General features: G+C 40.3%; 1 protein-coding gene across 3 annotated transcripts in view; it reads right to left on the bottom strand.

The window, feature by feature from the left end:
- mertk (MER proto-oncogene, tyrosine kinase) overlaps positions 1 to 18,588 on the bottom strand; it is a 56,373-nt gene extending 37,785 nt beyond the window's left edge. For 2 of the 3 annotated variants that reach the window (XM_002940398.5, XM_004914696.4), the window contains exons 1-4: positions 17,963 to 18,588; positions 8,790 to 9,162; positions 7,527 to 7,627; positions 5,213 to 5,386 (exon numbers count right to left, since the gene is read on the bottom strand). In XM_002940398.5, the coding sequence (XP_002940444.2) occupies positions 5,213 to 5,386; positions 7,527 to 7,627; positions 8,790 to 9,162; positions 17,963 to 18,068 (754 nt within the window). In that variant the 5' untranslated portion in view covers positions 18,069 to 18,588. The remainder of the gene's footprint in view (positions 1 to 5,212; positions 5,387 to 7,526; positions 7,628 to 8,789; positions 9,163 to 17,962) is intronic. The other variant, XM_004914695.4, reaches the window with a different exon arrangement.
- Between the last annotated feature and the right edge of the window lie 7,570 nt (positions 18,589 to 26,158).

Genomic DNA, 26,158 nt, shown 5'->3' with positions numbered 1-26,158 from the left:
CATTTGCCTGCTTAATCTTAGCATATAGTAATAACTATGCAAACATACATTCATGCCATCTCTCAGGACCAGACTTAAAGTAAACTCACTGGGAGATCTTCTGATACTTTGGTCCTGTTTTAATAATAATAATCTCACCCCCTGGGCTGCTAAAACATGTCAATTCCTTGGTTGTTTTATAGGTATTATAACGCAATGGAAGAGCTAAGAGAGGTGTTACGCTGTAGCAGCCAGTAGTTTCGTTGATTTGCCACTTTCCGTGCATTTTCACGGCACTTGAATAGTCGGAAGACATTGTGATTTTTGACTTTCCGAAGAAAAAAACATGATTATACACACAGCAAAATTAAGAATAGCCATATCCTATTTATTTTAATGGAATTTCAGTAGGTCAGAGCTGACACGTTGACACTGACCATTTTGATTATCATAAATCACAGAGTTTGGGAACAAGAAGCCTCAAAATACTGTCCGGGTTTTTGTTAGTAAGGTTTCTGCCATTTTAGCTGCCAACAGCCAATAAAATATGTGCCAATATTTCTCAAACATTGCTTTTACAATGTTTCTCAAACATAATTAAATAAGTAGCTTTTGGCAGAGAGCCCAGAAAACTAAACAGGCAAAGCCTACACTTATATACAGTTGTAACTAATAAGTTAAACAGATCTTTTGGGGGAACTTGCAGCTTAAAGGGATTTTTTAGCAAAACTACAGTCCATATGAATCAAAAATACATGCATAATTTCCATGAAACAAAATTTATTTCAAGGAACACTTTGTCCCTGGGCTATTTTGCCATATGAGAAATATGCATAAGGTGCATAAAGAGGCATAATGAGCCAACCATAACGTATCTGGTATGAATAATGGTCAAGATTCTAAAAATGCAAAAAGCCCTTTCCTTAACCTCAGGTTATAGAGTTAGCAACCTTACGTTATAGAGTTAGAACTTACACTGAGCACTTAATTCTTACATTCAGATCAGAGACATGCAGTGGTTGTTCTATTTTTAAAAATGTACCTCATTGTTGTTTTCATAAGATTTGATATTTATATTGATATTTTGATATTTATATTCACATATGATACAATAATTCTGCACTTTAACTCTACCATCACTTGCTGAGCTGTCACTACAGTAATTTATAGGGATGTACCAAATCCAGGATTCTGTTTAGGATGAAGATGAATAGCTGCACTTTTAGCAGAACTGGGAATCAGCCCAAACCTTAATGTTTAACCTAATCGAATACAAACACTAACATGTCATTCAGCTTTTAATCACTGGAGAACTGCCAACTGGTGGCAATTTTTTTTTTGTGGATCATGCCCTTGTTTTTCAACTGCAAATTAGGCTTTGGGCAAATCTTCAATAGAAGATCAAGAAAACTGCATTTGGAAGAAAAAATACATTTCTAACTAATATGCAATAATTGATATTCTAATTTTCCATTATCAACATACCAGGTACCCATATGAACTAAAAATACAGTTGTCTGTTATATCGTAATATAACAAAGGCCATTATCTTATGTATTGGAACTGGTCCCAAATAGGGAGCACCACTTAAATAAGTAGATGAAATGGAGTGCTTGTGGGAATCCAATAAACCCATATATAGAGGTGCATGGGTAATCCCAAATGTGATGGACACCAGTCTATAACCTGTAGGTGTTTATATGATAGACGGAAAGGAAAGCCTGAACATGAATGCTGGCCATCAGATATGGCAACAGAAAATAAAGCAATAACTTTTTCTCCAATGCATCCTACTAAGCCAGTTTCTTTCTGTGAGTAGGTGGTTGTCACGTCCGCTTCTTCTTTTGATCCTCTCAGTGTTAGACATGGAGGCACATTTATGAACATTCTGATTTTTGTGGTATTAAGAGTTTATTAAAACCGAGAATAAATTAATTTCCACTAAAACCACAAATGCCACGTTGTTTATTAAGAGATCCAAATTGAAAAAGCATGAACGAATTAAAATGTGGAAAACCACAAATTTTTCATGGTTTTAATGTTTTCCTACAAATCTTTGTGGACTTACAAACAAAAACCTGTAAGACCACAAATTAAATAAAGATTGTTCCATTTTTGCTAGGACAGCTCCCGTTGACCTCTACATGATCTCGACACCTTTTAGATGGCATATTTTTACATCTGTGTTTCATCAAAATAAATGGCAAAATATTTGTATTTGTACACAAAAAATCAAGCAAATCATGAAAAAAATGTTAGTAAATGCCCTCCTTAGACTTCGATCATACGGGAAAACAAAAAGTCCCAAAAAATCAGGGCTAGCAACGCTAGGTGCCATTGTGTCAGAGAATTTTCCGATATCACCAAATGCAATATGATGGCTGCATTGTTAGATACAAGTGCTGATTTATAAAAGGTTTTTACAATCATTTTAGAGAAATGATTAATAAAACTGGTTTGTGGAGTGTGTCTTCTTTTTTTAAGCAGCAGCAACAGAAGTGTAAGAATGACATTTTTGCTGAGCCTCTAAATCACAAAGCCACCATGCACCTGACATGGTCCTTCTTCCTTTTTTCTACTTCCTCCCTTCATTTCCTATTGCTTGTCATGTTTGGAGAAGGCAATCAAGTCATAAGCCTTAAAAGGGTAGTTCACCTTTAAATTCACGTTTTGTATTATGAAGACATTGATATTCTCAGACAATACAACAAAAACTTGGTATTTCAGCAGCTTGCTGGTTACTAGGGTCATTTATACTGTAATATGAATAGGAGAGGGACTAAATAGGAACATTAGTAATAAAAAGTAACAATAACTATATAATTGTAGCCTCACAGAGCAACGTTGTTTTAGCTGGAAAGGGCAAGAACAGGAAGATATATAATTCAAAAACTATAACAAAAAAAAGTTATAATAAAGTCTCTATTTATTGTTGGCCTTTCCCTTACTAAGGAATGCTATTTTATACACAGGAGCATGGCCACTTACTAGAAGAAGTAATTTGTACTATGACTTTCTGAGCTGGCTAAGTAATATGGTGATTTAACTGGAGAGATATAAAATAAAGACCATTTGCAAAGTTGCTATAAATATGACATTCTATAATATTTTAACTACAAGAGAAAGTGCCCCTTTAATCTCAAAAATGCTAGCTTGGAACATCTTTCAGAAGTTTAAAGGGACACATAAGTGTCAGACATTGGGGATGGTAGCTATAGATTGGCATACTGAAGCAAGTTCATACCATTACTGTAGGTTTAATGTTAATGAAGAAATCAGCCATAGTTTGCCATAGGTCAGGCTTCTCTTTCTGCAGTGGTACATGCAACATGTGTTATGGTTATTAGAAATGCTGTTGCTTTAGTATCTACCAAGGATGGTTTTTGAGCCTGCCAATGTATTCTTGCTTTATACCACATAAATTCATTTAATCAAGTTAACCAGTGTCTGTATCCTGTTTAATCACCATATTACTTAGACAGCTCAGAAGGTAATAGTATAAAGTACATCTTCTAGCAAGTGCCCATTGCCCTGTGTATAAAATAGCTTTCCTTAGTAAGGGAAAGCCCAACAACAAATAGAGGCTTACACAAAAAAGCATAATCATGGTACCCTATAATATTATTAGCAGGCACTTGCCTTGCTTACAAATGCTTTGAATTGAATCCATTACTTAGTTAGCCTGGCGCTGCATTGAACAGCCGTACTCTAAGCGGTTTGATAGAATCTTATGGAATGTTGCGGTGAAAGAGATTACTCAGCTCTGAAGGATTTGAGAAAGGACACGATTGGAGCTATAGTTCAATTATTTCCCCTTCTGTTCTGGCACAAGAAGCATTACATCTGATAGCAATTTCAAATGTTGTTGTTTTCATGTTTTTTTCTTATTGTGCTCAGTTAGTGCAGGTTAATATACAGATGAGCAAGTTGAAATATTACTGAAATCTCTTCACCAAGTACGACTTGCCAATCCCCATAAAAAGTTACTGATTTAAGTCGTACGTTAACACAAGGGCTTGTTTGTTATATAAGAACCATTGGAAGTCAGTCAAGTATCCAGCAGACTGAAATCTCATTTTAATTGTTCTGTTTTATTATTGATGTTAAGGGAGTTCCCAGAAAATAAAACTGAAAAGAGCCTTTTTGACAAGCTAAATCAGCAGTAACCCCAAAATGAAAAGGAATACATAGATGACCTAATTTCAAAAAACAACTGACCACAGCAAACTTCCCCCACTCTCTATTCATTCCTATGGAATTATAAGAGGCATATTTATCTATGGGTAAAAGTTAGAGTTCACAATTTTATAAATATGCCTCTAAAAATCCCATAGGAATGAACATAATGTGGGGGGAATTTTACCATGGTGAGCTCTAATTTTTTACTTCTGCGTAAATTTTACACTTCTACATACATCTGCCTCCAAGAGTTCAATCTTCCTTGAAGCCATGTGCACCTGATTATTAAAGGGAATCTATGCTCCCCACAAAACTGCCTCACTGTGCCCCCTATGTCTATAAGTAGATTAAAATGAAAAAAAAAAATAAATACAAGAGAATTCCCAATGAGAATGCTGCTTACAAGCACAATATAAATACATATATGAAGGGGTTAAATAATTCAATAATCATTAATATGTAACCAGATATTTAATCCAAAATAAAGACCTTCCTATAATCCCAAACAATTATTTTTTTATTAATAGAGATTATTTGTATTATCTACAAATGATATTTTGGTTTTACATAACCCTTGAATATCATCTTTCTCTGAGATTATTGTGTAATTTTTGGCTTCATTATAATGCAGCATCACAAGGGAGGAGGATATATGTCATCTAGTTGTTTTGTTTGCTGTCTTTTAAGTCTTACAGATTCAGATTCCAGAACAAGAAACATGGAACCAGATTTACACAAATCATTCTCACTGAAGGGTTATTTTGCAGTTTAATGGGGCCACTGACCCTAGAGAGCTGTAGTACCATTTTATTGAGAAAAATTGCTTTACAAATACAACCCTGATGTTGCAACAGGCCAGTCATTTTTGTGTTACCTAGTATATTAGCAATGACGTGAGGGGACAGCAGTGCAGCTAGACTAGCAGTTTGCCCCCAAAGGTAAAGTCCTGCCTAAGACAAGTGAAAACTGGCAGTGGTTCTACGTATATGCAGAGCTAGGTTACTCTTGCTAATCTAAACTAAACTGCTTTTAGTCTCTCAGGCTCTGTACTTACCCGATACAGTAAAAACTGCTGGTGAAACTTCTGGAATTGTATTGATTTTTGTACTATTCTGGATCCAGTAAATCTCTACAGGTTCTGGGGGTCCCACTGCTTCACAGGTAAGATTAAATGGCATGTTCTTGGTGACATTTAATCTCTCAGGTTGCTGAATGAAATATGGCAGACCTAATGGAAAAGCAATAAACAAGGCCTTGAGTAGCAATTTAGCAATACTTATGTATTCGCAATATCCCAACAAATGACATAAGAAAACTGATAAGAGGTGTTAGGTGTTAAGTAATGAGACAATAAAAGAGAAAAATATAACTATACCCCCAAACAATGTAGGTCTCTATAAAAATATTGTTACACAAAGGATACTCACTATACCTATCTTAGATCAGCACAGACTAGCACAAGGTGTCTCCCACCCATGAAATCAAAACGATGCAAGAATTGTATTTTGTGCGTTCTCTGTTACAATTAAAACATAACTTTTATTTTACATATAAAATCATTAGTGAAAACATGTATCGTGTCAACTAGTGCAATGTTAATTAAAAACAATCATTAGTATAAGCACACCTGTTCTGAGTCCGTAGTTTATGCAGTATATACGCAATTAAGTTCAGAACATGGTTCAAAAAACTAGGGGCCGGTAGCTAGAGGTCAGTTATATTCATTCAAATAATCAATAACGAGATGGGAGGGGATGGATTACCCAAATAAAAATCAAACTATAGTTTGTCCATTGACACTTAAGTAGAACTATAACTATATGCACACATAAACACATAGGGGGGGATGAGGGACAGTGGACAAAGGGAGCCTCATGGGCACATACAGGGGAATAAACGCGATAGTCAATCAGTAATTAAGTTTCAATCACATATATATGAGTAGAGACTTAGGGAGGGTATCAGCCAAGCATCATAGGTAAAAACCTGCTTCATCTTAATAAACCATTTTCATAAAAAGATACCTTTTTTAGTAGTATGTGCCATTGGGTAATCCTAAATAGAAAATTGCCATTTTAAGAATTAAGGGCCGCCTCCTGGGATCATAGGATTCACAGTGCACACAAACAAGCCAAGGGCACACATACATGACTGGCCACATCAGCCAATTAATGGACAGAGTTCTATCTTTTGCTTCCACACTACTTCCTTTCACAGTTAGAGCTGCATTATTTCTAGTCAAGTGATCTCTGAGGGAGCACACAGCCCATCACTAAATGGTGGATCAGGAAAAGGATGTAAAAGGGCAATATTTATAAATATATATATTCCAGTTTGGCAAGATTATTTAATAGGTCACTTAACATAATGTAAACTATCTGTTGTATTTATTCTAGGGGTATAGTTTTCCTTTAAGTTTGATTAGCCTCTCTTTTCTATAACATGTACTGGTTTGTAAGGGGGACACCAATAACAATTTCCTGCCAGGAAAACCAACAAACAACGAGGGATCTGGGGCCCTTTACAAATGCTACTGGCATTAAAGGCTGTAAAATCATCCAGAGTGCACCCTATGGCAAACACTGTTATGGATTGCAAGAATTAAGGTAGAAGGGTTCAAGGGTTATGTAAAACCAAAAAAAATCAGTTGTAGATAATACAAATAATCTCTATTACTAAAAAAAAATAATTGTTTGGGATTATATGAAGGTCTTTATTTTGGATTTCATGCCATGCACAAATCACTCCTTGCTTTAGGTTGTGCATCTGACTGGCAAAGAGGCCCTGCAAATGCCCTCCATAGTGTAACATTAACACTGCACGGCTTAACTCTCGTCATTAGTGCATTACATATTGTATTTCAAATTAAACAGACTCTTTTGTTTATATCCTTTAAGTACTTAAAGAATAAGTTGCTTTGACACTTTGACACTTTTCCCTGATTTTACATTTTCCCGGATGTTACCCAATTTTTTCCTGGTCCCTTGAAAAATGTATAACGGGGGTTCTACTTAGGCTTGCCATCTCTGCCGGCTCTCTTAGCCTGGCAGGGGGGGTTATGCACCAGGGGCAGGGGAAAGGCCATGACATTGTGTGGCGGGGAAGAGGTGGGGCCATGACATCATGGGAGGGAGGGCTATGATCGATCGGCGATTGGCCGACCAATGTTAGTGAGTCCTGCCTGGTTTTCCTAATTTGGGAAACCACGCAGGAGGTTTTGACCATTACAGGCCTTCCGAAAACCGGGCTGTCCAGGTCAAAACCGGACAGGTGGCAACCCTAGTTCTACTGTAACTTTTTACCTCCCTTTTTTAGTCACCATTCGACATTTAGCGGAAATGCCCACTGATTTGTTTCTTATTCTTTACCTTCCACTTGGATGTAGATAGGCTCTGAAACAACTTCTTCCCCCTCTACTGTCAGTTTACAGTTGTATGTCCCATTGTCCAACCTCTGAACGCCTGCAATACTTTAACACAACAGCAGATATAAGTTTAAAATCAGCCTGCTTCTGTTTCAAAAAAAAGAATTTTTAAAAGACAAGATTGAACATAATAAAACTTTTTCTATAATGATAGGTGAATGTATAAATAGCACATATAGTAAACACATTCTAGTCAGGTTATATGAGAAGTTCAACTTCTTTAAATAACTTTTAATATTTTACAAGTGACCTTAATAAAGGCAACTTTGCAATTTGTCTTCATTCATTATTTTTGGAATTTTATGCTCTGCTATTTCGCCTCTTTCACAAATGACATGTAAAATACTAAAAAATGATTGCTAAGGTCAGTCATGACCTTAATTTAAATTAATGTTAAATTATCTAACTGTATAAAAGGCCTCAAACAGCAGATCAGACAATTTCCACAACTAGCGTTGGTATGCTGAATTCTACCTACTAACCTCTTTGGTTTTGTGGATAAATTGCTATATAATGTACTTGGTATGCCACATTTTATAATGCAATGTCGCTTGGCCCATCCACCCCCTTACCAGTTCTCTAACTTGCTCGTCATTCAGACAGTCAAGTTAGGGAGTGACAAGGTAAAAAGAAATGCTGTACTGTGCCTTGGGACAGGCAGTAAGAACATAACTGCTTCCCTTGTGCTAGATTTTTAATCCAAGCCAAAGTGCACAGCTCTGCAAGAGATATAATTTTGTACTCAAGACTACTAATCTTATTTTCCAGTAGCAAATTATTATTCAAACTGCAGCAGACCAGTACATGGTAAACGCTGAATGGCTTATACTGCTTACTTGATTTGGACAAACTATGCACCTTGATTAATTATGCGACAAACCATGACAATTCCAAATGCTAAAATATGCCAGCTAAAACCTGTCAAGATCATGTAGAAGTCAATTGCAGATGTCCCTTTTACAATTAGAAGATCTTTCTTTGAATTAATAACAATATGAAAAAGTTGCAGTTTTTGCTGTTTTTTCAAAACAAATTTCGTTCATGCTTTTTCAGTTCAGATCTTTTGATAAATGACTGCATTCATGGAAATGAGTTTTTTTGTGGTTTCAAACAAATATAAATCTGAGAAGACGTGTATCAGTAAATCCCCCCCCCCCCAAGAGATTGTGAGGTCTGATATGCTAGTGATTTTGGCCACACATCTCACCTGCAGGAGGATGACATAGATGTTACAGTCAGATCAGGGATTTCAAAAGACTGGATGGAAATGCGATCAGATGAAGGTAGTAGCTTCCCATCCTTCCACCAGGTGATCTGGTCCCCATTATCTGTATTTGGGACCACAATGGAGCAATTGAACTTGACATCTTTATGCTCTGAAACAGCAATATTCCGCACTGTTGGTATAAACATAAAGCGAGCAGAAGAGCGAGTTGGCAGTGCGACTGGGACACTTCCACCTTCTGTGTAAGGGGTGCTGGCATTAGGAGCGCCAAGTGTCTCCGGAGTAGTGGCTTCTTCAACTGATGCAGGCAAGGTGACAGAAGGTACATGTATTTCACTTGACGTAATTACATTTTCTGCAACAAAGAAAATAATAAAACAAAATGTTAAACAGTGTGAAAGATGAATTGTTAAAATCCTCATTTTCATTAAAACTGCCACATTACATTATTGTCAGCACCACAGCAGATGTAAAAAAATCCAGCAAAAGTCATGAAAGAAGTAAAGATGTCTTTTAATTAATCTAGGTCATGATATGTGTCATGATATATAGTATCAAGTGTTGACTCCCACGGAGGCAATTTTAAGCAAATTCTATCTTTTTTAATTGATTTACTTTTTCTGTGTAACAACAGTACCTTGTACTTAATTGTTTGTAATGGTTACTAACTATACAGATGGCAAGTATGAATTAATGCTGCAGGCTAAAAAAATTACTTTAGTTAATGTTAAAATATTTTTTGTAGACTGATCTAGAAAACCCCAGGTGCCAAGTTTTTGGGATAATAGATACCATACCTGGTTGGGTTATTTTAAAAATGGAAGGGATTTATGACAGATTTGCAGGGTGTCTAGTTGTAACTGGTAGTAGTCTGGAAGCAGCCTGGATGCATGTTCGCACTGACAACAGCCCCTAACAATAAATAGTGTCAGTCTATGGCATCCTGCAGCAGCCCTGGTCTGCCTAGAAGTGACCTAAATGCCCTGATTTTGTAATTTGGTATTTTAGAAGTAATGATTAATAGCATTAGATCTATTGTCCTGCAATAAAAGGTCCAAGCAAAAGCTTCATGAATGCAAACAAATGCTTATATCATTCTGAAGGATATTTTTACTCAGTATCAAAAAGACAGAAGCCAGTAGCTTTAGATGGGACACAGAGGAATAGAAGGCTCAGTGGGGGTCTTGAATAATCTGCAATTTTAATATATATGTATGCTTGTGAAATAGATCCTCTTCCACAAGGTTTGTATGTTCTCACAAGACTAATTTTCGAAAATGAAATTAGTAAGAGTAATGATACACCCATACATTTAAACATGCTGTTTTCATAGGAAGGGTACTCTACCTATTTAATGTTAAAGGCACAATATATACAGCTATACGTAATTGTTAAAGGGAATATATCCTCTTTTTTGACATGAGCTCATTCGGTTGGGCATCTAAACTTTTAGAAATGTGTATATTTTTTTTACACAGACATAACTGATTCTGTGGAAACCACGATAATCCATCACTTCTTACAGGGAGGAGTTCCCATGTTGTTTCAAGAGTCAATAACACAGAACATAGAGAAATAAATAACCACTGCTTTCAAGTGCAATTACTTCTACAAATAACTTAAAAACCATTCAAAATGTTCGAAGGAGAACTATACCCCCGGGTGCAAAAAGCACCCTTAACTATTATTGCCTAAGCCCCCCTTACCTCTCCCCTAGTTTTTAAGTTTACACTCTGTCCCTATTGCTAACCGCTAGCTAAAAATGCAGAGAAGCGCAGCCGCATACCTCGCCAACATCTTCTTACCGACTGAAGACACTTCGGGTCTCTCCGCCGATATGAACCTGCTTGCGCATGTGCAGTTGGAGGTTGCAGGAAATCTGCTTCAACTCGCAAAGCCCCTGATCTGGGAACGAGAACTTATATTGTAGTGTCACCCACTGTGACCTACAGCACTTATATTTGCCTATTTGTGTCTGTAAGTTACCCTCCCATCTAGATTGTAAACTCTACAGGGCAGGGACCTCCATCCTCTTGTGTCTTTGACTCTTTAACTTATTGCAACTGTATCTTGTATTTATTGTTATACTTTGTATTTATCTATTATTATCTTAATAATCCCCTTTTTGTATTAATGTATTCTACTGTACAGCGCTTTATAAATAAAGATATACATACATGCATACATACAACTGCGCATGCGCAAGCAGGGTCTGTGTTGGCGGTGAGACCCAAAGAGTCTTCAGTCGGTAAGAAGTCTGCAGCGAGGTACGCGTCTGCGCTTCTCTGCATTTTTAGCTAGCGGTTAGCGATAGGGACAGAGTGTAAACTTAAAAACTATGCGATAAGGGAGAGGTCAGGGGGGTCTAGGCAATGATAGTTAAGGGAGCTTTTTGCGCCCGGAGGAATAATTCTCCTTTAATGTTTGTATTTTGGTATGTTCTGTTATTATTTCTTTCATTATGCAAAAACACAGGTTTTTGTTGCAAATTTGGTTAATACAAAATCAAATCTAACCCTCTGCAATGTAATGAAAAGAAGCCCAATAAAATGAGTTGATGGATTTTAGGTAAAACAAACTATTTTGCTTTGACTCGAGACAAAGAGCTGAGCGCAGAGCAAGAGGATAAACAGTAAGGTGTTGTGCTATGCCTGGCAAGCTGCCTAGAGGTCTGCTTTATATCACTAGCACAGGTCTTGGCCTTACCAAAAAGCTCCAATGGCATACAGTATTCATGGGCAATGACCTGCTTTGCAACTGCTCATTTTTGGCAGGGGCTGGAGAAAGATATTATAAAGGCAAAGCAACACTAATAGTTGTTTGCACTAAAAACTCCAGTGGGCCCATTTGCTCCTAACCATTAGGCCTATTTCATTTACGGATGCACTGAATCCACTGAAATATTCAGCTGGATACTGAACCAAATCTGAATCCTAATTTGCATATGCAAATTAAAGAGAACCACATGCTGTGTCCTTGGTTAAAAATGTTTTTAACTTCCGTGTTCAGGGTCGGACAAGGTGTATCCACCGCGACCCCTGCAACCCCCACAGGGGTCCCTGCTGCGCCACCATAACCCCCCGTAGGGACCCCGCCACCTGCCCGACGTCCTCCCCTGAGCTCTAAACTTACTTTCAGCATGTCAGGGGAGGGACACCGGAAGCTGGGGGAGCGGCAACCCAGTCTGACCCTGTCCATGTTCACGTGATGGAAAGTCACATGATTTTAAGGATTCGGTTCAGCCCGGCACTTGAATTCAGCTGAATCCAAATTTTGCTGAAAAAGGACAAATCTTGGCCAAATCCCAAACCAAATCCTGGTTTCGGTGCATAACTAATTTCATGGTCATTCCCTTTTTCTATATGGAAACAAACCAGAAGAAGGCAAAGCAGAAGGAAGAATGAATTATAGTATTTAAAGGAGACAAATTGGATAAATAGGAAAAACCCTAATTTTGTAGGCAATTATGAATAATATATGATGCTGGTTGCACTTTGTGCTAAAAATTAATTCCATCTGTAAAAATGACCCATTTATTGGAGTTCCCTATAGATCCTATAAGTTCTCTGTCTGTGTTTGAAATGAAGGGTGGACATGTCCTAATGGTCCCTGCCAGAAGCACAGTGGGAGGGGGATAGCCAATCACAGCTTTGCACAAGCAAAAACAGGCTTCAGTTCCCTATCAGATTAGCCTACCTGCTGATGCAGTGTACTGAGAGCCGCCGGCTCCCCTGCACATCCAGAGAATTCAGCCAGCAGGAAGTGGAACAGATGGGCGGGACTAGTGGGGTTTTGGTGGAATTTCTCAATAAATCAGTCAGACACAACACAACTTTTTTAAGCACAATCCTTCTATATCTAGAGGAGTACAATTCCCTGGTACATTTAGCATTTTTATAGGATATGTCTCCTTTAAAGAAAACAGGCTAGGAGAATAAGGAGGTTGAGAGAGAAGGGGAGTAAAAGTGGGCCTTTGATCTGGTTTACTGCTGGGCTCCTGGCATCCCAGTCTGACATGGCATACCTGTGCTACAAATCCTGAATCCTTATATACCACCTGTTACCAACCATCACCAACTATCAGAACAGATTAAAGAGTTGAAATAACAACGGGCCACGTCAGGCCCCTTTGCAAAAACACGCCCTTCATTAAAGGAGAAGGAAAGGCAAAGTCACTTGGGGTGCCAAAATGTTAGGCACCCCCAAGTGACTTGAATCGCATACCTTTTACCCCGGGCTGGTACCCCTGTTGGGAGAGAACAGCACCAGCCCGGGGTAGCAGCGAGCGCTTCCTCCTTCCTGTATCGCTCGCGCGCGCATGCGCAGTAGAGTGAAAAGCCAAACTTTAATAGAGAAGTTGGCTTTTCACTCTACTGCGCATCCGCCTATTGTGTTAGTCTTAGCGAAACGAAGCCGGAAGGAGGAAGCGCATCGCTCCAGGTATCCCGGGCTGGTGCTGTTTAAGTGATTAAAGTCACTTGGGGGTGCTTAACAGTTTAGCAACCCCAAGTGACTTAGCCTTTCCTTCTCCTTTAATAACAGAAAGTCAGATACAACAAGCAAATTACTGAACTGGCACAATTTTAAATTGTTAATTTTATAATGAATGCATGTGTTTACACCATTTAAAAGACCCCTTATTTGGAAAAAACAAGGTCCCGAGCATTCTGAATAACAGGTTCAATACCAGTATACTAAATATAAATGTGTATTGCTATACAAATATCACTTCTTCAGTTTATCCTTAGCATGTGTGACTTAAGCTGGCCATACACGAGCAGATCCGCTCGCTTGGCGATGTCGCCAAGCGAGCGGATCTTCCCCCGATATCCCCACCTACGGGTGGGCGATATCGGGGACCATTTAGGTAAAAAAAATAATAATCCGATCGTTTGGCCCTGGGGCCAGACGATCGGATTATGTGGGCGGCAATGGGGCAGTCGGATCGGGGACCGCATCAACGAGCCGATCCGACCAGATTTTCTAACCTGGCCGATCGAGATCTGGCCAATTTCAGGCCAGATATCGGTCGGCCAGGCCGATCTGCTCTCCCCATACACGGGCCGATTAGCTGCCGAATCGGTCCATCGGCAGCTATAGTCGGCCCGTGTATGGCCACCTTTAACTGTGTTAGGTAAGTGCAAACCAGACATATTCTGTTTTATGACTTACCACACCTGATTTATAACAGCGCAGAAAAGAAATACAAGGTTAAAGTTACAAAGGTATCCAATGCCCCTATGAAATGAAGCACATGACTTTTCTCTCATAATCACCTCTGGAATCAAGGTCGGACTGGAGCACAGGGGCCAACTGGGGCTGTGACCTCAGGGCCCGCCGTCTGCCATCCATGCCACATCCCTTTTAACTCCTGGGGATTGGGAAGGGGAGCTGGGAGCAGGGTAGTGGGAGCCGTCCTGGAAGGATGCTGGGGTGGCCCGGGCATGGGAGTGGGCTTGGGTCAGTGGGGCTAGGGCCCCTGGGTTTTTTCCCGGGGTGTCCTACCACCCCAGTCCAATCGTGTCTGGAGTGGCATACTAGACGAGTAGACATATTTGTAGACATATTTGGCTAATAAATCAGAAAAGAGCCTATATATCTATTATGCTATATAAAAACAAAATTTTGTACCACTTGCCATGTTATTTGACATGCAAACATGTGTAATAGCTAACAACAGTCAAACTTGGATGCTTTCTACTGATTACAATAGAAATATTAAAAATTTTGTACAATCTGTGATCAACCATTGAAAACATGACATTGGTGCTTTAAAAAAAATAACTGTGTGCTCTGGGCTACTGGTCCTGCTGAGATTACCGGCGTATTGATCAAAATGTTTCACATGTTATAATGTCATCATTTGCAAAGTGACCAGCTAGTGTCATTTAGGAAAAAGATTCCACCATAGGGGGGCACACAAGGCACCACAAAAGACTTACACAGCAATTAAGCGCTAGGCGAAAGTCTTGCTTCTAGCTCTGGCCAAAAATAGCTGAACTAGTGGTAGCTACTAGTTAGATAAACATAAAGTAGCTGATTGCAATAGCGGTAGCTAGTTAACTATAGATGTATTACCTAATGACAATAGTGATAGCTATTTAAATATAGATAATTATGCACTACATATAGCTTTGTCATTTGCTAGATAATAAAGAATGGAATTTAGAAAAGATGCCTCTGTAAGGCAATTTGGCTTCTGTACAATGAAGCTTCAAATCTTTCAGCAGCTTTTGCATAATAAGCAACTTGACAACCTAGCTGCATTGCATGGCCAACAGAGCAAAACCTGCACACGAAGTGAGTAGAAAGCCACAAGTGGTACAGTACTGATGATACAGCTCTGAATCAGCACATCAGCTACATCTACATTTTGTAAAACATGGGTGCAGAAAAGATAAAACTTATTAAGGTAATTCTAAAAGAGACATTTTGTCACCTACCTTCTACAGCAAAGGTGACCAAAGTACATAGTTACATTCCAGCTGGCATTAATGTAAATCCAAGGTGGTTAAACAGACACATCCATTATGCAGTAGCCCAAAATTGCCTTGAAAGGCTACTACATGATGCATATGTTTTGCCACTAGCAATTTACATCAGTCCAGGCTACAACATATCATTCCCTGCATTGGAGGAGATTAGGCACAGGCACCAAAACTTCCCTTCTGCCATAGCCCTGTGAAAGCCATTATGCATAGTGCTGTGCTTGCATTTCCGCAGTAACCCACAAACTGTTTTGAAGCAACTCTAAGCACAGGTGGCCCTTGCTGGTGTGCAAAAGGCAGGTTACATTGTTTCCAATCGTGTCAGTTTGCACTCCAGTTGCCAGTTTATGTGGGTTCCCAAAGAAATAATACAATCTATTTAAAAGACAATGAAATATAAATTAAAAGTTAGTCTAAAGGCATTCTTTTAAAGTACTTACTGCATATCTAAATTCCCAGATCCCTGCTTGCTTCTCTGAGATATGGTGCTGGCAGCCTACAGCAGTGTGAAGACTACAGTGACATCACTGAAATCTCTCTCCCCTTCCTGTAGGTGCCAGCGGCAGCCTTCCTATTCTCTGAGCATGTGTGTAACTTGATCCTGTCTCCTGTTCTGAGCTACACATGCCCACCAGCCAATCAGAAGCGGATCTGGCAGAGGGGTGGGGGGAGAGGGAATGAAACACATGTGCAGTATGAAGCAAGGAGGGGAGGGAAGGGAGAATACCTTTTTAGAGATGGCTGCCTGTTCTAGAAAATGTGAAGTAAGTGTGACTGAGTAAATATAGGTGAGCCAAAAGTGTGGCATTTTTACTGAACAATAGGAGGACTATTGGGCAGTATGCTTTTTAAATTTTGACTTGCATTCTCCTTTAAGCCTTAAATATTGGGGTCTTTAGTCAGCTTTACAGAAGGCACAGTCAATTAAAGTTTCCATGTTCTCCTCATTTATCAGTGAGGTAATTTCCTTTGCTTGTACACTCCAAAAACATACTTGCACGTTAAAAATGGGTGCCCCATTAAATTGACCCATGTGTGCAATTCAGGGACTGAAACAGAAACTGATGTGAGTGATTGAACATACCATACTGTATAAAGCAGTGGCGTAACATTGATGCACCGAACCCCCCGTAGACAAAATCTTCAGAGGGCTTGGCACACAACTACCTGGCCCACCTTCCACTCACCTCTGCCCTGCCACTCTCATTGAGTAGGTAAGACATCGGCTAGGGAGGGGGTACATCTTAGACCCCCCCCCCCCGTGACTGCTTCCTCTATACTTAAGGCACTGGCGTAAAGAATTGTTCAACATGTGGCACTGTATATATTAAATCATAACGGAATGCTATTTGTGCTTGCACAGTGAAGTCAAAAGATCTGCCACCAACTTGGCTATAGGCTTGCCACCTGGCTGGTATTTTACTGGCCTGGTCGATAAAAATATTACTTGATGCTAATGGTTATAATTGGGCAGAAAGATACCAGACATGGAAGGGTTGGTATTTTCCCAAAAGGTGGCAAAAGCACTTGTCTTGTCTGTGGCATTTAAAACTCTAATGCAGTGAAAGGCAACCTGTGGCCCTCCATATCCCAGCATCCCTGACTAATAAGCCAACAACATCTAGAGGAGCACAAGTTTTCCAAGCCTGCTCTAATATGAGACAAAGTGACATGCCACTATTAAAAAAAAATGGGTTTATAAAAAGTACATTTTGTATTTAAAAAACGGAATGCTTGGGACTTGTGGTTTTCCAGATAAGGGGTCTTTCCAAATTTAGCATTTAGACATTAATAATAAAAAAAAGCCTTGAAAAGACTTTTTTTTGCCACTGGGGGTTTAAACCCGTTACTAAAACAATGCACAGTGTTTGGCTGATGGAATTTACCCTACTGCCAGGTTCAAAGAGAACACAATGTAAATCTCACTGCTTTCTACTTTGCTTCCAGCTGTGTAAATAGAATAAATGGTCTAATTTTCACTTGAGGGAGAATTCTTGTGCCATCCCTCCCCTGTTTATCACCATCTCCCAAAAGTCAATCAACCAAGAATTGAAAGGTGCTGTTCTGTAGAGCCAAAGTTATGGGCCGCTGAGTTTGACATTCGTTTAAAAAAATACATATACATTTTTGCAAAATGAAACAAAATATAGCTCTAAGCAACTTACCAGTACAAATACATACAATATTTGCAGAGGTCTTATGGTAGTGGCACACAGGAAGATTAGTTGCCTGCAGTTAAATCTCGGCTCCTGTGCAGGAAACTTCAGGCAACTTTGGAAAATGTAGCATTGTATATGCCTTCCCCATGGCGATTAACTTTATTAACAGTGGGAATGCATTTTGGGGAGATTAGTCGCCTGTGGCAGCCGAAATTTAACCACAAGCTACTAATTTTCCTTTGTGCCACTGCTTGTATTACATTGTTTATAAGTCAGAACCAGCAGCACAGAGAACAGCAATGAAAAGTCAAATATTGTTTTTTATGAATTTTATTTACAAATAACTTTATTTATTTATTTAATTTAATTTCCAATGAATTTATATTGCTTAGAGGTTTGTTTGTTTTTTTAAATAGTATTTTTGTGGTTTACATCCCCTTTGATCTTTGAGAACATTCACTTAAAGCCACATCTGGAAGGCATTTGGCCTCCTGCTAGTGGGACTTACCTATTCCAGATGCCCCAGGTTCTGCCAGGAGGACGCAGACGCAGACTGTATAAAGCCACTTCATATTTAGCAATGCAGAAAAGACAAACAGCCTGGCACTGGGCATCAGGGCAATCACTCCGACAGACTACTGATTTCTACAGCAATGCAGCCAGCGACATCATCAGCTGCAATAACACCGTCCTGCTGCGACACAGTCCTTATTCTGGAGTACAAAATCGCATTCCACGGGGCAAATTAGTAATTTATAGCAGCGCCTTTATCACTAATACGGGATCCTGGATGCAGGGATTATCTATGAAAAAAGCAAAATTGCCGGCTCTGATCATTGTAGAGAAGTCGCAGAACAATTCTTGTAAAGTCACAACACGGCGCAATCATACAGGTCCCCGTGAACCATAACAGCTGCAACTCTGCGCTATGCGACTTCCCAAGTCGCTGGTGACCATCACCTACTGACCTGTCCTTGAATCTCCTTTTATCACTTCAATATCTAAATCTCCTATGCTGAATTGAGTCCTGAGCCCCCGGAATGCCGCTGCTCGTACCGCAGTGTTTGTGTGACGTGGGACCTGCCCTGCAGTTACTGCTCTCTCCAAACTCCCAACTCGCCCGCTCCAGCGGCGGCACAGACAGGGGAGGGCAGCACAGGCAGGGGAGGGCCGCCCAGGGGGAGGGAGAAACCTGACACTTCAATGTTTATATTTTTTTCTTCCTTTACTCGGTATTATTAGTCATTTCATAGGTATATTCCTGAGTTTTATATAATGTTTATATTCTCATCCTGTAATATTTCCCTTCCCTGGTTTCACAAATCCCAATTTACCACAGAATACCGACCCACACGGGTTACCCTGTGCCCACTAATCACCAACCCCCCTCTCCTGTGGGCTGCTGTGTAGCTGGAATGTGGGATGAAAGCACAACACAGTTGTTTTCAAGTGCTGGATAAAATGCCTGCAGTCATCCCAAACCAGATACATATAGTTTCCCAGCAGATATAGTGCTACCGTTTGTGAAGTATCCAGAACAGCAAATCAACATTCAGCCCAAATCTCAGCTTTTTGTTGGGCTCTCAGTATCCCTGTTTACTACATAAGGCTGATGCCAGATGTGGCGTTTTTACACTGCGTATTTTCTAATTCTCTCGGCGGCTGAAAAATGCAATATATCATGATCCATAGAAATAACAAACAGTCTCGATGGAAAACACACTATGCGTAAATACGCTAGAAAACACGTTACCACGGACTTTTCATGCGTTTGCCGAAATACGCCGTTATTTGTACAGCAACCTATTCCTATGTATACACAAAGGCAACTGCCAGACCTTGCGGAAATACGCAGTGTTTTTTACTATTTCGCACTATTAGCTCCATGGGAAACGGGATTTGCTACGTCACCAGAACTAGGCTGAAAAACGCCATAGTCAGGGGCTGTGTGGGTTGTGCAGCATTTTTAGGCGGAGAAAATACGCAGTGTAAAAACGCCAAGTCTGGCATCAGCCTAATGGTAGAAAAATCAAGGACACTTTTTGCCATGTGGGCAAATAATATATTTTACACTTTTAAAAAGTTGGGTGCAGAGACATAGGTGGGTGTGAATAAGTACAAAATGATAAGTACTCATACCACATTTTATTGTGCTTCTATGCCAGGGGTGCCCAGGCTTTGTCACCCTGTGAGATTCTCTTGCCACCTGTCACACTATGCATGGTATACATTTGAATTGTGTCTTTATTTACACGTTTAGAGCCACAAATAATAGAATCAACAACGTGGAAAAAGTATACACAAAGTATATTGTATACACAATATACACAATATATATTGTATACACATATAAGTATTAGACTGTAGATTCTCAAATGCAAGTTCTGCTTTGTGATTTCTGGCAGGCCCCAACTGGCAATCTAGAAATTTTGGCAAATGCCAGAGGGGGCTGCTCTAAGGGTATACCCATTTTCAATTCTTTAGGAAGTGTTTTCAAAAACATACTATTTTCTGTGCTTATCTTAATGTTACAGGGCTTTTTGGACACATAAATCACAGGCAGAGTCTTGTTTTAGCAAAGGAATAATTGTCAGCCCTAAACATAAGTATGAACTATCTATATTTTGCAGTCTCTACATGTCAAGTAGTAATCCTATGGATAATGATTATCAGCATGTTCACAAGACTCCTGGAATTCATATACATGATGTTTTTTTTTTGTAGCCAAGAATGTATTTGGGGTTTATAATAAGTTTTGAGTTTATACAATCTATAGTATGCTTATTTCTGTAATGAATTTGAGAGTTTGTAGACCCAATGAAAATGATAATGAGAATAATATGAATTTGATGCATTTGAGTTTTTTTCATGGTTTCGTTCAATTTAGTTTTTTCTTTATACACAATTTTTTAAATAACTAAGCAAATTTACAAATTGGGAAATTTTGAGTTTTTTCAAATTGAAAAATAATTTCCAGAATTTGAAAACTGATAAATAAGCCTCCCATTGTAGTAATGCACAGTCCAAAACATGAAAAAGTAAGAAGGGTAGCTAAGTACTTAAAACCAAAGCTAGGCAAGGCCAGTCACCTGAAATAATTTTTCCCAGAATTAACTCTCCTCTTCCACAGACAACCCCAAATCTTGAAAAAAATGGTTGTCAGAAGTTCACTGTCTTCCAGTGAACAGCAAAGATGTGTGACATGCCCTTTCATTTTATGCACAGATACAATACACATTCCAAACACACAATGGGAATACACAATGCCAGGAACTTTCACCTGTGCCGCATCCAATGTTGTCTACATGATAATCTGTGTCTCACTGTTGGACTCTATGTAGCAGAGACAGGGCAGAACAAAGATAAAGAATGAACCGTCCTGCACTGCTACACAAACCAAAGAAAAAATAGGAGCACAACTTGAAAAGCACTCCTGTAGTCCTCTCAGTAAAATAGCCACTGACCTGTCACATTTCTTTTTTATACCACAGTCCAGAACATATATTTGATCCCACACTTGGAACTGATTGATAATGTATGACTCTATCAGACTTTTTTCCCTTGCATTTATTTAACACAAAAGAGGGTAAAAATTGACTGGTACTAAAAGGGTTAAAAGGTTATTAAAGTACTTAAGTTTAGTTCCAGCCAAAGACACTCTCTGGAAGGGTTTGTATGTTTTACATGTGTCTGCCTGGTCTTCCTCAAGGTGCTCCAATTTCCTCTGTCAATAAATATACAGTCTCCTGATGAATTTAACTGCTGAGTAAATGCGATAAGGGCCTTAGATTGTAAGCTCCTAAGGAGCAGGGACTGCTGTGGATGATGTATAATCTCTGTAAATCACTGAGTATCAATGCAATATAAATAGAATAATTACTAAATCTCCTTATAATGCAGTATTTTCATCCTCTCTTGCCTTGCAGCTATAAAGTCTAAAAGTCTTTAGAATGAATATGTTAAGGTATTTTTATGTTTATAAAGAAGCGGCAGACATGGTCTGACCAAAGCTACAGCCTTAAGTGTGACCCATCAGTATAACCTCTTTTTAGCACCCTCCCTTTGTCAAGAAAGATACTCAGAGACTGCCATTGTTTTCTTTGTTGCTTTTTTTTTTTTTGTGTCCCTCCTCCCCCACCTTCCCCATGATCGTGGTAACTCCCCTTTACTTTTTTTCAAATAATCTATTTGTCTTATTGTACTTTTTCCTAAAACATTTCCTATATTATGCTTTAAAAATACATAAGAAACAAAAGCTATAATGCACCTATTTACAGATATTAAACATCTCAGATGTTTGTTCAATGTTTGTTACCCATGGGTCTTATGCTGTTGTCCGGGTTATGGTGATTGAATCAATTATTGAGGTAATATTGTCTTGTGAGTAAGGTAAAAAGTTAGTTTTACTGTAAGAATTTCCACATATTTTTATCAAACAGAAGTTATCCTGTCTACAAAGATTTGAGGGTATTGGGTCTGTCATTCTGTATTAGGAGAGGTGCATGTGTGTGCCCAAGGAATCTCCATGCCTGCCTACAGTGGCAGGCTGACCTACAAGGGCAGATGGATCTGGTTCCACGGGCATCAGGTGGAGGTCTGTATAAGTGAGAAGTTTGTAGGGTCCAGACAAGCTGCCATGGGTCACCCAGGACCTGGACTCACCGAAATTTAGGCCAGTATAACACACATTTTATATCAATATCTAAATGTAGGGGTTTACCAAATCTGGGCCCTTAGGATAGAGACCCTTTTTATGCAGACCCCTGGGTGGTGCTGGTCATGGGATAGTGGGTAGAGCTGGTGTAGTGATAGTTAACAGGGTGGATCCCTGTAGTTTGGGTTATGGCCACAGGGTGGTGCATAGGCCCATATAAGGGGAATGCAGCCATGTGCTGTAGGCCAGAGTTAAGGGAGAGCCTCTGAGAGCAGAGGTATCCTCCCCATAGGTATATTAGGAGTTTTCATGTGTCAGGTCACTCTAGGAGTGCTATGTAGTTAGGGCACAGTTAGAATGGGCAGAATTAGCCCCTCCAGGAGTGGTAGAGGGAGTAGTCTCCCCCATACCCCCCAACTGTCCCACTTTTCGCGGGACAGTCCCGCTTTTTATGGCGCATCCCGCTGTCCTGGATAGTTCCATGAATGTCCCGCATTGCGGAACATTCATGGAACTATCCGGCACAGCGGGATGCGCTTGCTGTGCCGGATGTTCACGCTTTGTCGGCTGCTTCGTTATGCCTCTCCTTGTGCAGCGCGACAGTCCCTTTTATAAGGTTGCGCCTGTGGGTGTGACGTCATTACGCACGGGGCGCAACCTTATAAAAGGGACTGTCGCGCTGCACAAGGAGAGGCATAATGAAGCCGGAGCGCCTATGGGAGGTACTGTGAATGGGGGGCTACTGTGATAGGGGGCTACTGTGATAGGGGGACACTGTGTGTTGGGGGACACTGTGTATTGGGGGGCACTGTGTATTGGGGGGCTACTGTGTATAGGGGCACTGTGTATTGGGGGCTACTGTGTATGGGAGACTACTGTGTATTGGGGGCTACTGTGTATGGGAGACTACTGTGTATTGGATGGTACTGTGTATGGGGGTACTGTGTATTGGGGGGCTACTGTGTATTGGGGGCTACTGTGTTTTGGATGGTACTGTGTATGGGGGTACTGTGTATTGGGGGGCTACTGTGTATTGGGGGCTACTGTGTATTGGATGGTACTGTGTATGGGGGTACTGTGTATTGGGGGGCTACTGTGTATTGGGACACTGTGTATTGGGGCACTGTGTATTGGGGGCTACTGTGTATAGGGGCACTGTGTATTGGGGGCTACTGTGTATAGGGGGACACTGTGTATAGGGGGCTACTGTGTATAGGGGGCACTGTGTATGGGAGACTACTGTGTATGGGGGGCTACTGTGTATTGGATGGTACTATGTATCGGGGTACTGTGTATTGGGGGGCTACTGTGAATGGGGGGGCTACTGTGTATGGGGGGCTACTGTGTATGGGGGGCTACTGTGTATGGGGGGGCTACTGTGTATGGGGCGGGCTACTGTGTATGGGGCGGGCTACTGTGTATGTGGGGGCTACTGTGTATTGGGGCACTGTGTATTGGGGCACTGTGTATTGGGGGCACTGTGTATTGGGGGCTACTGTGTATTGGGGGGCAAAACTGGTACTTAGTTATAACTCACTGCCTTCTCTCTATATTTGTATTTATATGTATGAGTTGCTATATTGTTTTCCTTAGGTCGTTCAGTATGAGGGTATAGCACATTTTCGTCTGCTCCCGCCATATGATCTATATAAAAGGGGTATTTTTTTTAAAATGGGGTGTGGTAATTGGGGCGTGACCACAAAAGGGGGCGTGGTCAAAAAATTTGCCGCGCTGCGCGCACCAAATCTTTTTGTCCCTCTTTTCATTTTTCAAATGTTGGGAGGTATGGTCTCCCCCAGCAGTACATCAGCTGGAGTGTAGGGACTCAAGAGTCTAGGTAGGTGGTTAGGCTGCCGCTAGAAGGGGTACTACTCTGAGGGTACTTAGTCGTGAGTACCGGGGATGAGTCCTGGAGGTGGTCCGTCTTGGCGTGAGTACCGGGGAGAGCCCTTAGAGAGGGTCTCTTGGCGTGTAGTACCGGGGAGGACATATAAAATGGATCATCCTGGCGGGAGTACCGATAAGATACCCAACAGGGGTAGGTACTCTAAAGGTTTAAAGAAGGAGAGTGTCCCCTGCACTGTGTTTGTATTGCCACTCCTGGAGAGGTCCTGCCTAATAAACAACCAACTGTTTCATCACAACTGTGTGTTCATCGTGTCTGCCTCAAGGAGCACCTACATACCAGTAAGTGAATGCCCCAGGGAGGGGATTCCCTTTGGGGGCTTGTGTGAGGTCTCAGGCAGCACTACACCCAAGTATCAAGTCCCAGGGAGGGAGTTGTAGTTCTCCCATAACAGAGCCCTGGGTGGAGGCACGCCATTAACAGAGAAGTCCCTGCTTCCCCCATAGTAAGCGGGGCTCAGGACTCCTGGAAGCGCCAAAACAGAGTAATTCAGTAGGTAGTGCCACATCAAATCAATAAGTGGGCTACATAAATATCTTTTTTCAGGTGACAGCAAGCTAGAAACACACTTACTAGGGGTAACAAAAAGCCTCTGGTAAGTTTAAAATTTCAGTTTTTTAAAAAGAAAGAAATTTTGCTCTTATAGTGCCATAGCTCTCTCTGCATTAGCGATGTGGCCCCCTTTTGACCCACTCCAACACCAAAGAGGTAAGCACGGAGCAGGAAATCATTGCTAAGGCTGTAGGTGGCAGCAGCCACAGAAATGTCCCTGAGCAAATGGCTCTTTTGCCCATTTATTAAGTATAGTAAAATGCAAAACATACAGCAAAATTATGTCTGTGCTTTTCACCTCTAACTAAGCTCTTTCTGCTTCAGTATTCCCTTTCCAGGAAAAGCTTTATGAATATTGCATTTTATTTTAATGTGGAGATGCACATACAGTAGACCACCACATTTTTCAGAGGGGAATCTCACTGTATATCATTTTTACTGTCATATTTATCAAAGAATGAAAAAATCCTGTGTAAGTGAATAGAGAGCTGTGGAGTGCCCTTATGGTACACTGTGACCTATGTTTGGATAAATATGACCTAAAATGCCTAATCATCTGTCAAACCAACTTTACAAGTTTTTTAAAAGAATCATGCTTGAACAGATTCTCTCTCAGTCTTAATAAGTTATTCCCCACCATCCCCACCAGGATTTAGAATGATTGTATTTCAAGTAGGTTTTGACACCTTGCCATGAAGTGCTGCGGGGGGGGGGGGCAGGATTGCAAAGGGCCCAGTAAAGGTCCCCATACATGGGCCGATTCTAGCTGCCGATATGGGTCCCTTAGATCGATTCGGCCCGTGAATGGACACTACCGACGGGCCTGCCAGATCTGCCAGATCTGGATCGGCTCGTTGATGCGGTCCCGGACTGTCTTTTCCTATACCTGTCATTATAATTCGATCGTTTGGCCAATTAGCCTGGATTCTCCCGATATTGCCCACCCGTAGCGAGCGGATCGGCCTGTGTATGGGGACCTTAAGGTCCTAAGTAATTAGCAATTTTGATTGGGCAACTTAGAAATATATTGGGGCCCTAAAGTGAATTTGCTGTGGGCTCCAGTAGCATCAATCTATGCCGTTGTCCATCTGATCTTTATTTTAGATTGAAATGCTTATTTTCCTCTAGGACAGGCAATTGTGTAGCAGCTACAGAAACATAACCAAATACTTTAGCAGAAACACAAGGGGAATTATATTCCCATATCAACAGGGAGCAAAATGGCAGTGTCAGGGCATAAAGGAAAAACAGAATGCTTTTTTTTTAATGTTTTTTTCTTTGATGGTATAATGAAAGTGTTATAATTCACTAATACACAGTGTTAGAATATGATAATCACATCTCATTACATTATATGACAGCCACAAAAAGTAAAACATCCCTCGAGCACCAGACTGTTGTATTTTACTCATTGAGTACACCCATTTGCTGGTATTACCTTGATTAAATGGTTACTTAACCCTGTAACCAATTCTAATAGTAATCCTAAACAGGTATTAGGAGCAAATCTGATTTACCATATAGTGTTGTAATTGTACTACTGTACTACAGAAAAAGCAGGAAACAAAATATCTGTACATTGGACATACTAA

This window comes from Xenopus tropicalis, chromosome 5 (assembly GCF_000004195.4).
Source record: "Xenopus tropicalis strain Nigerian chromosome 5, UCB_Xtro_10.0, whole genome shotgun sequence".
Taxonomy (NCBI): domain Eukaryota; kingdom Metazoa; phylum Chordata; class Amphibia; order Anura; family Pipidae; genus Xenopus; species Xenopus tropicalis.
The sequence above is the reverse complement of the archived record's forward strand: the minus strand, read 5'-3'. Positions and strand labels throughout refer to the sequence as shown.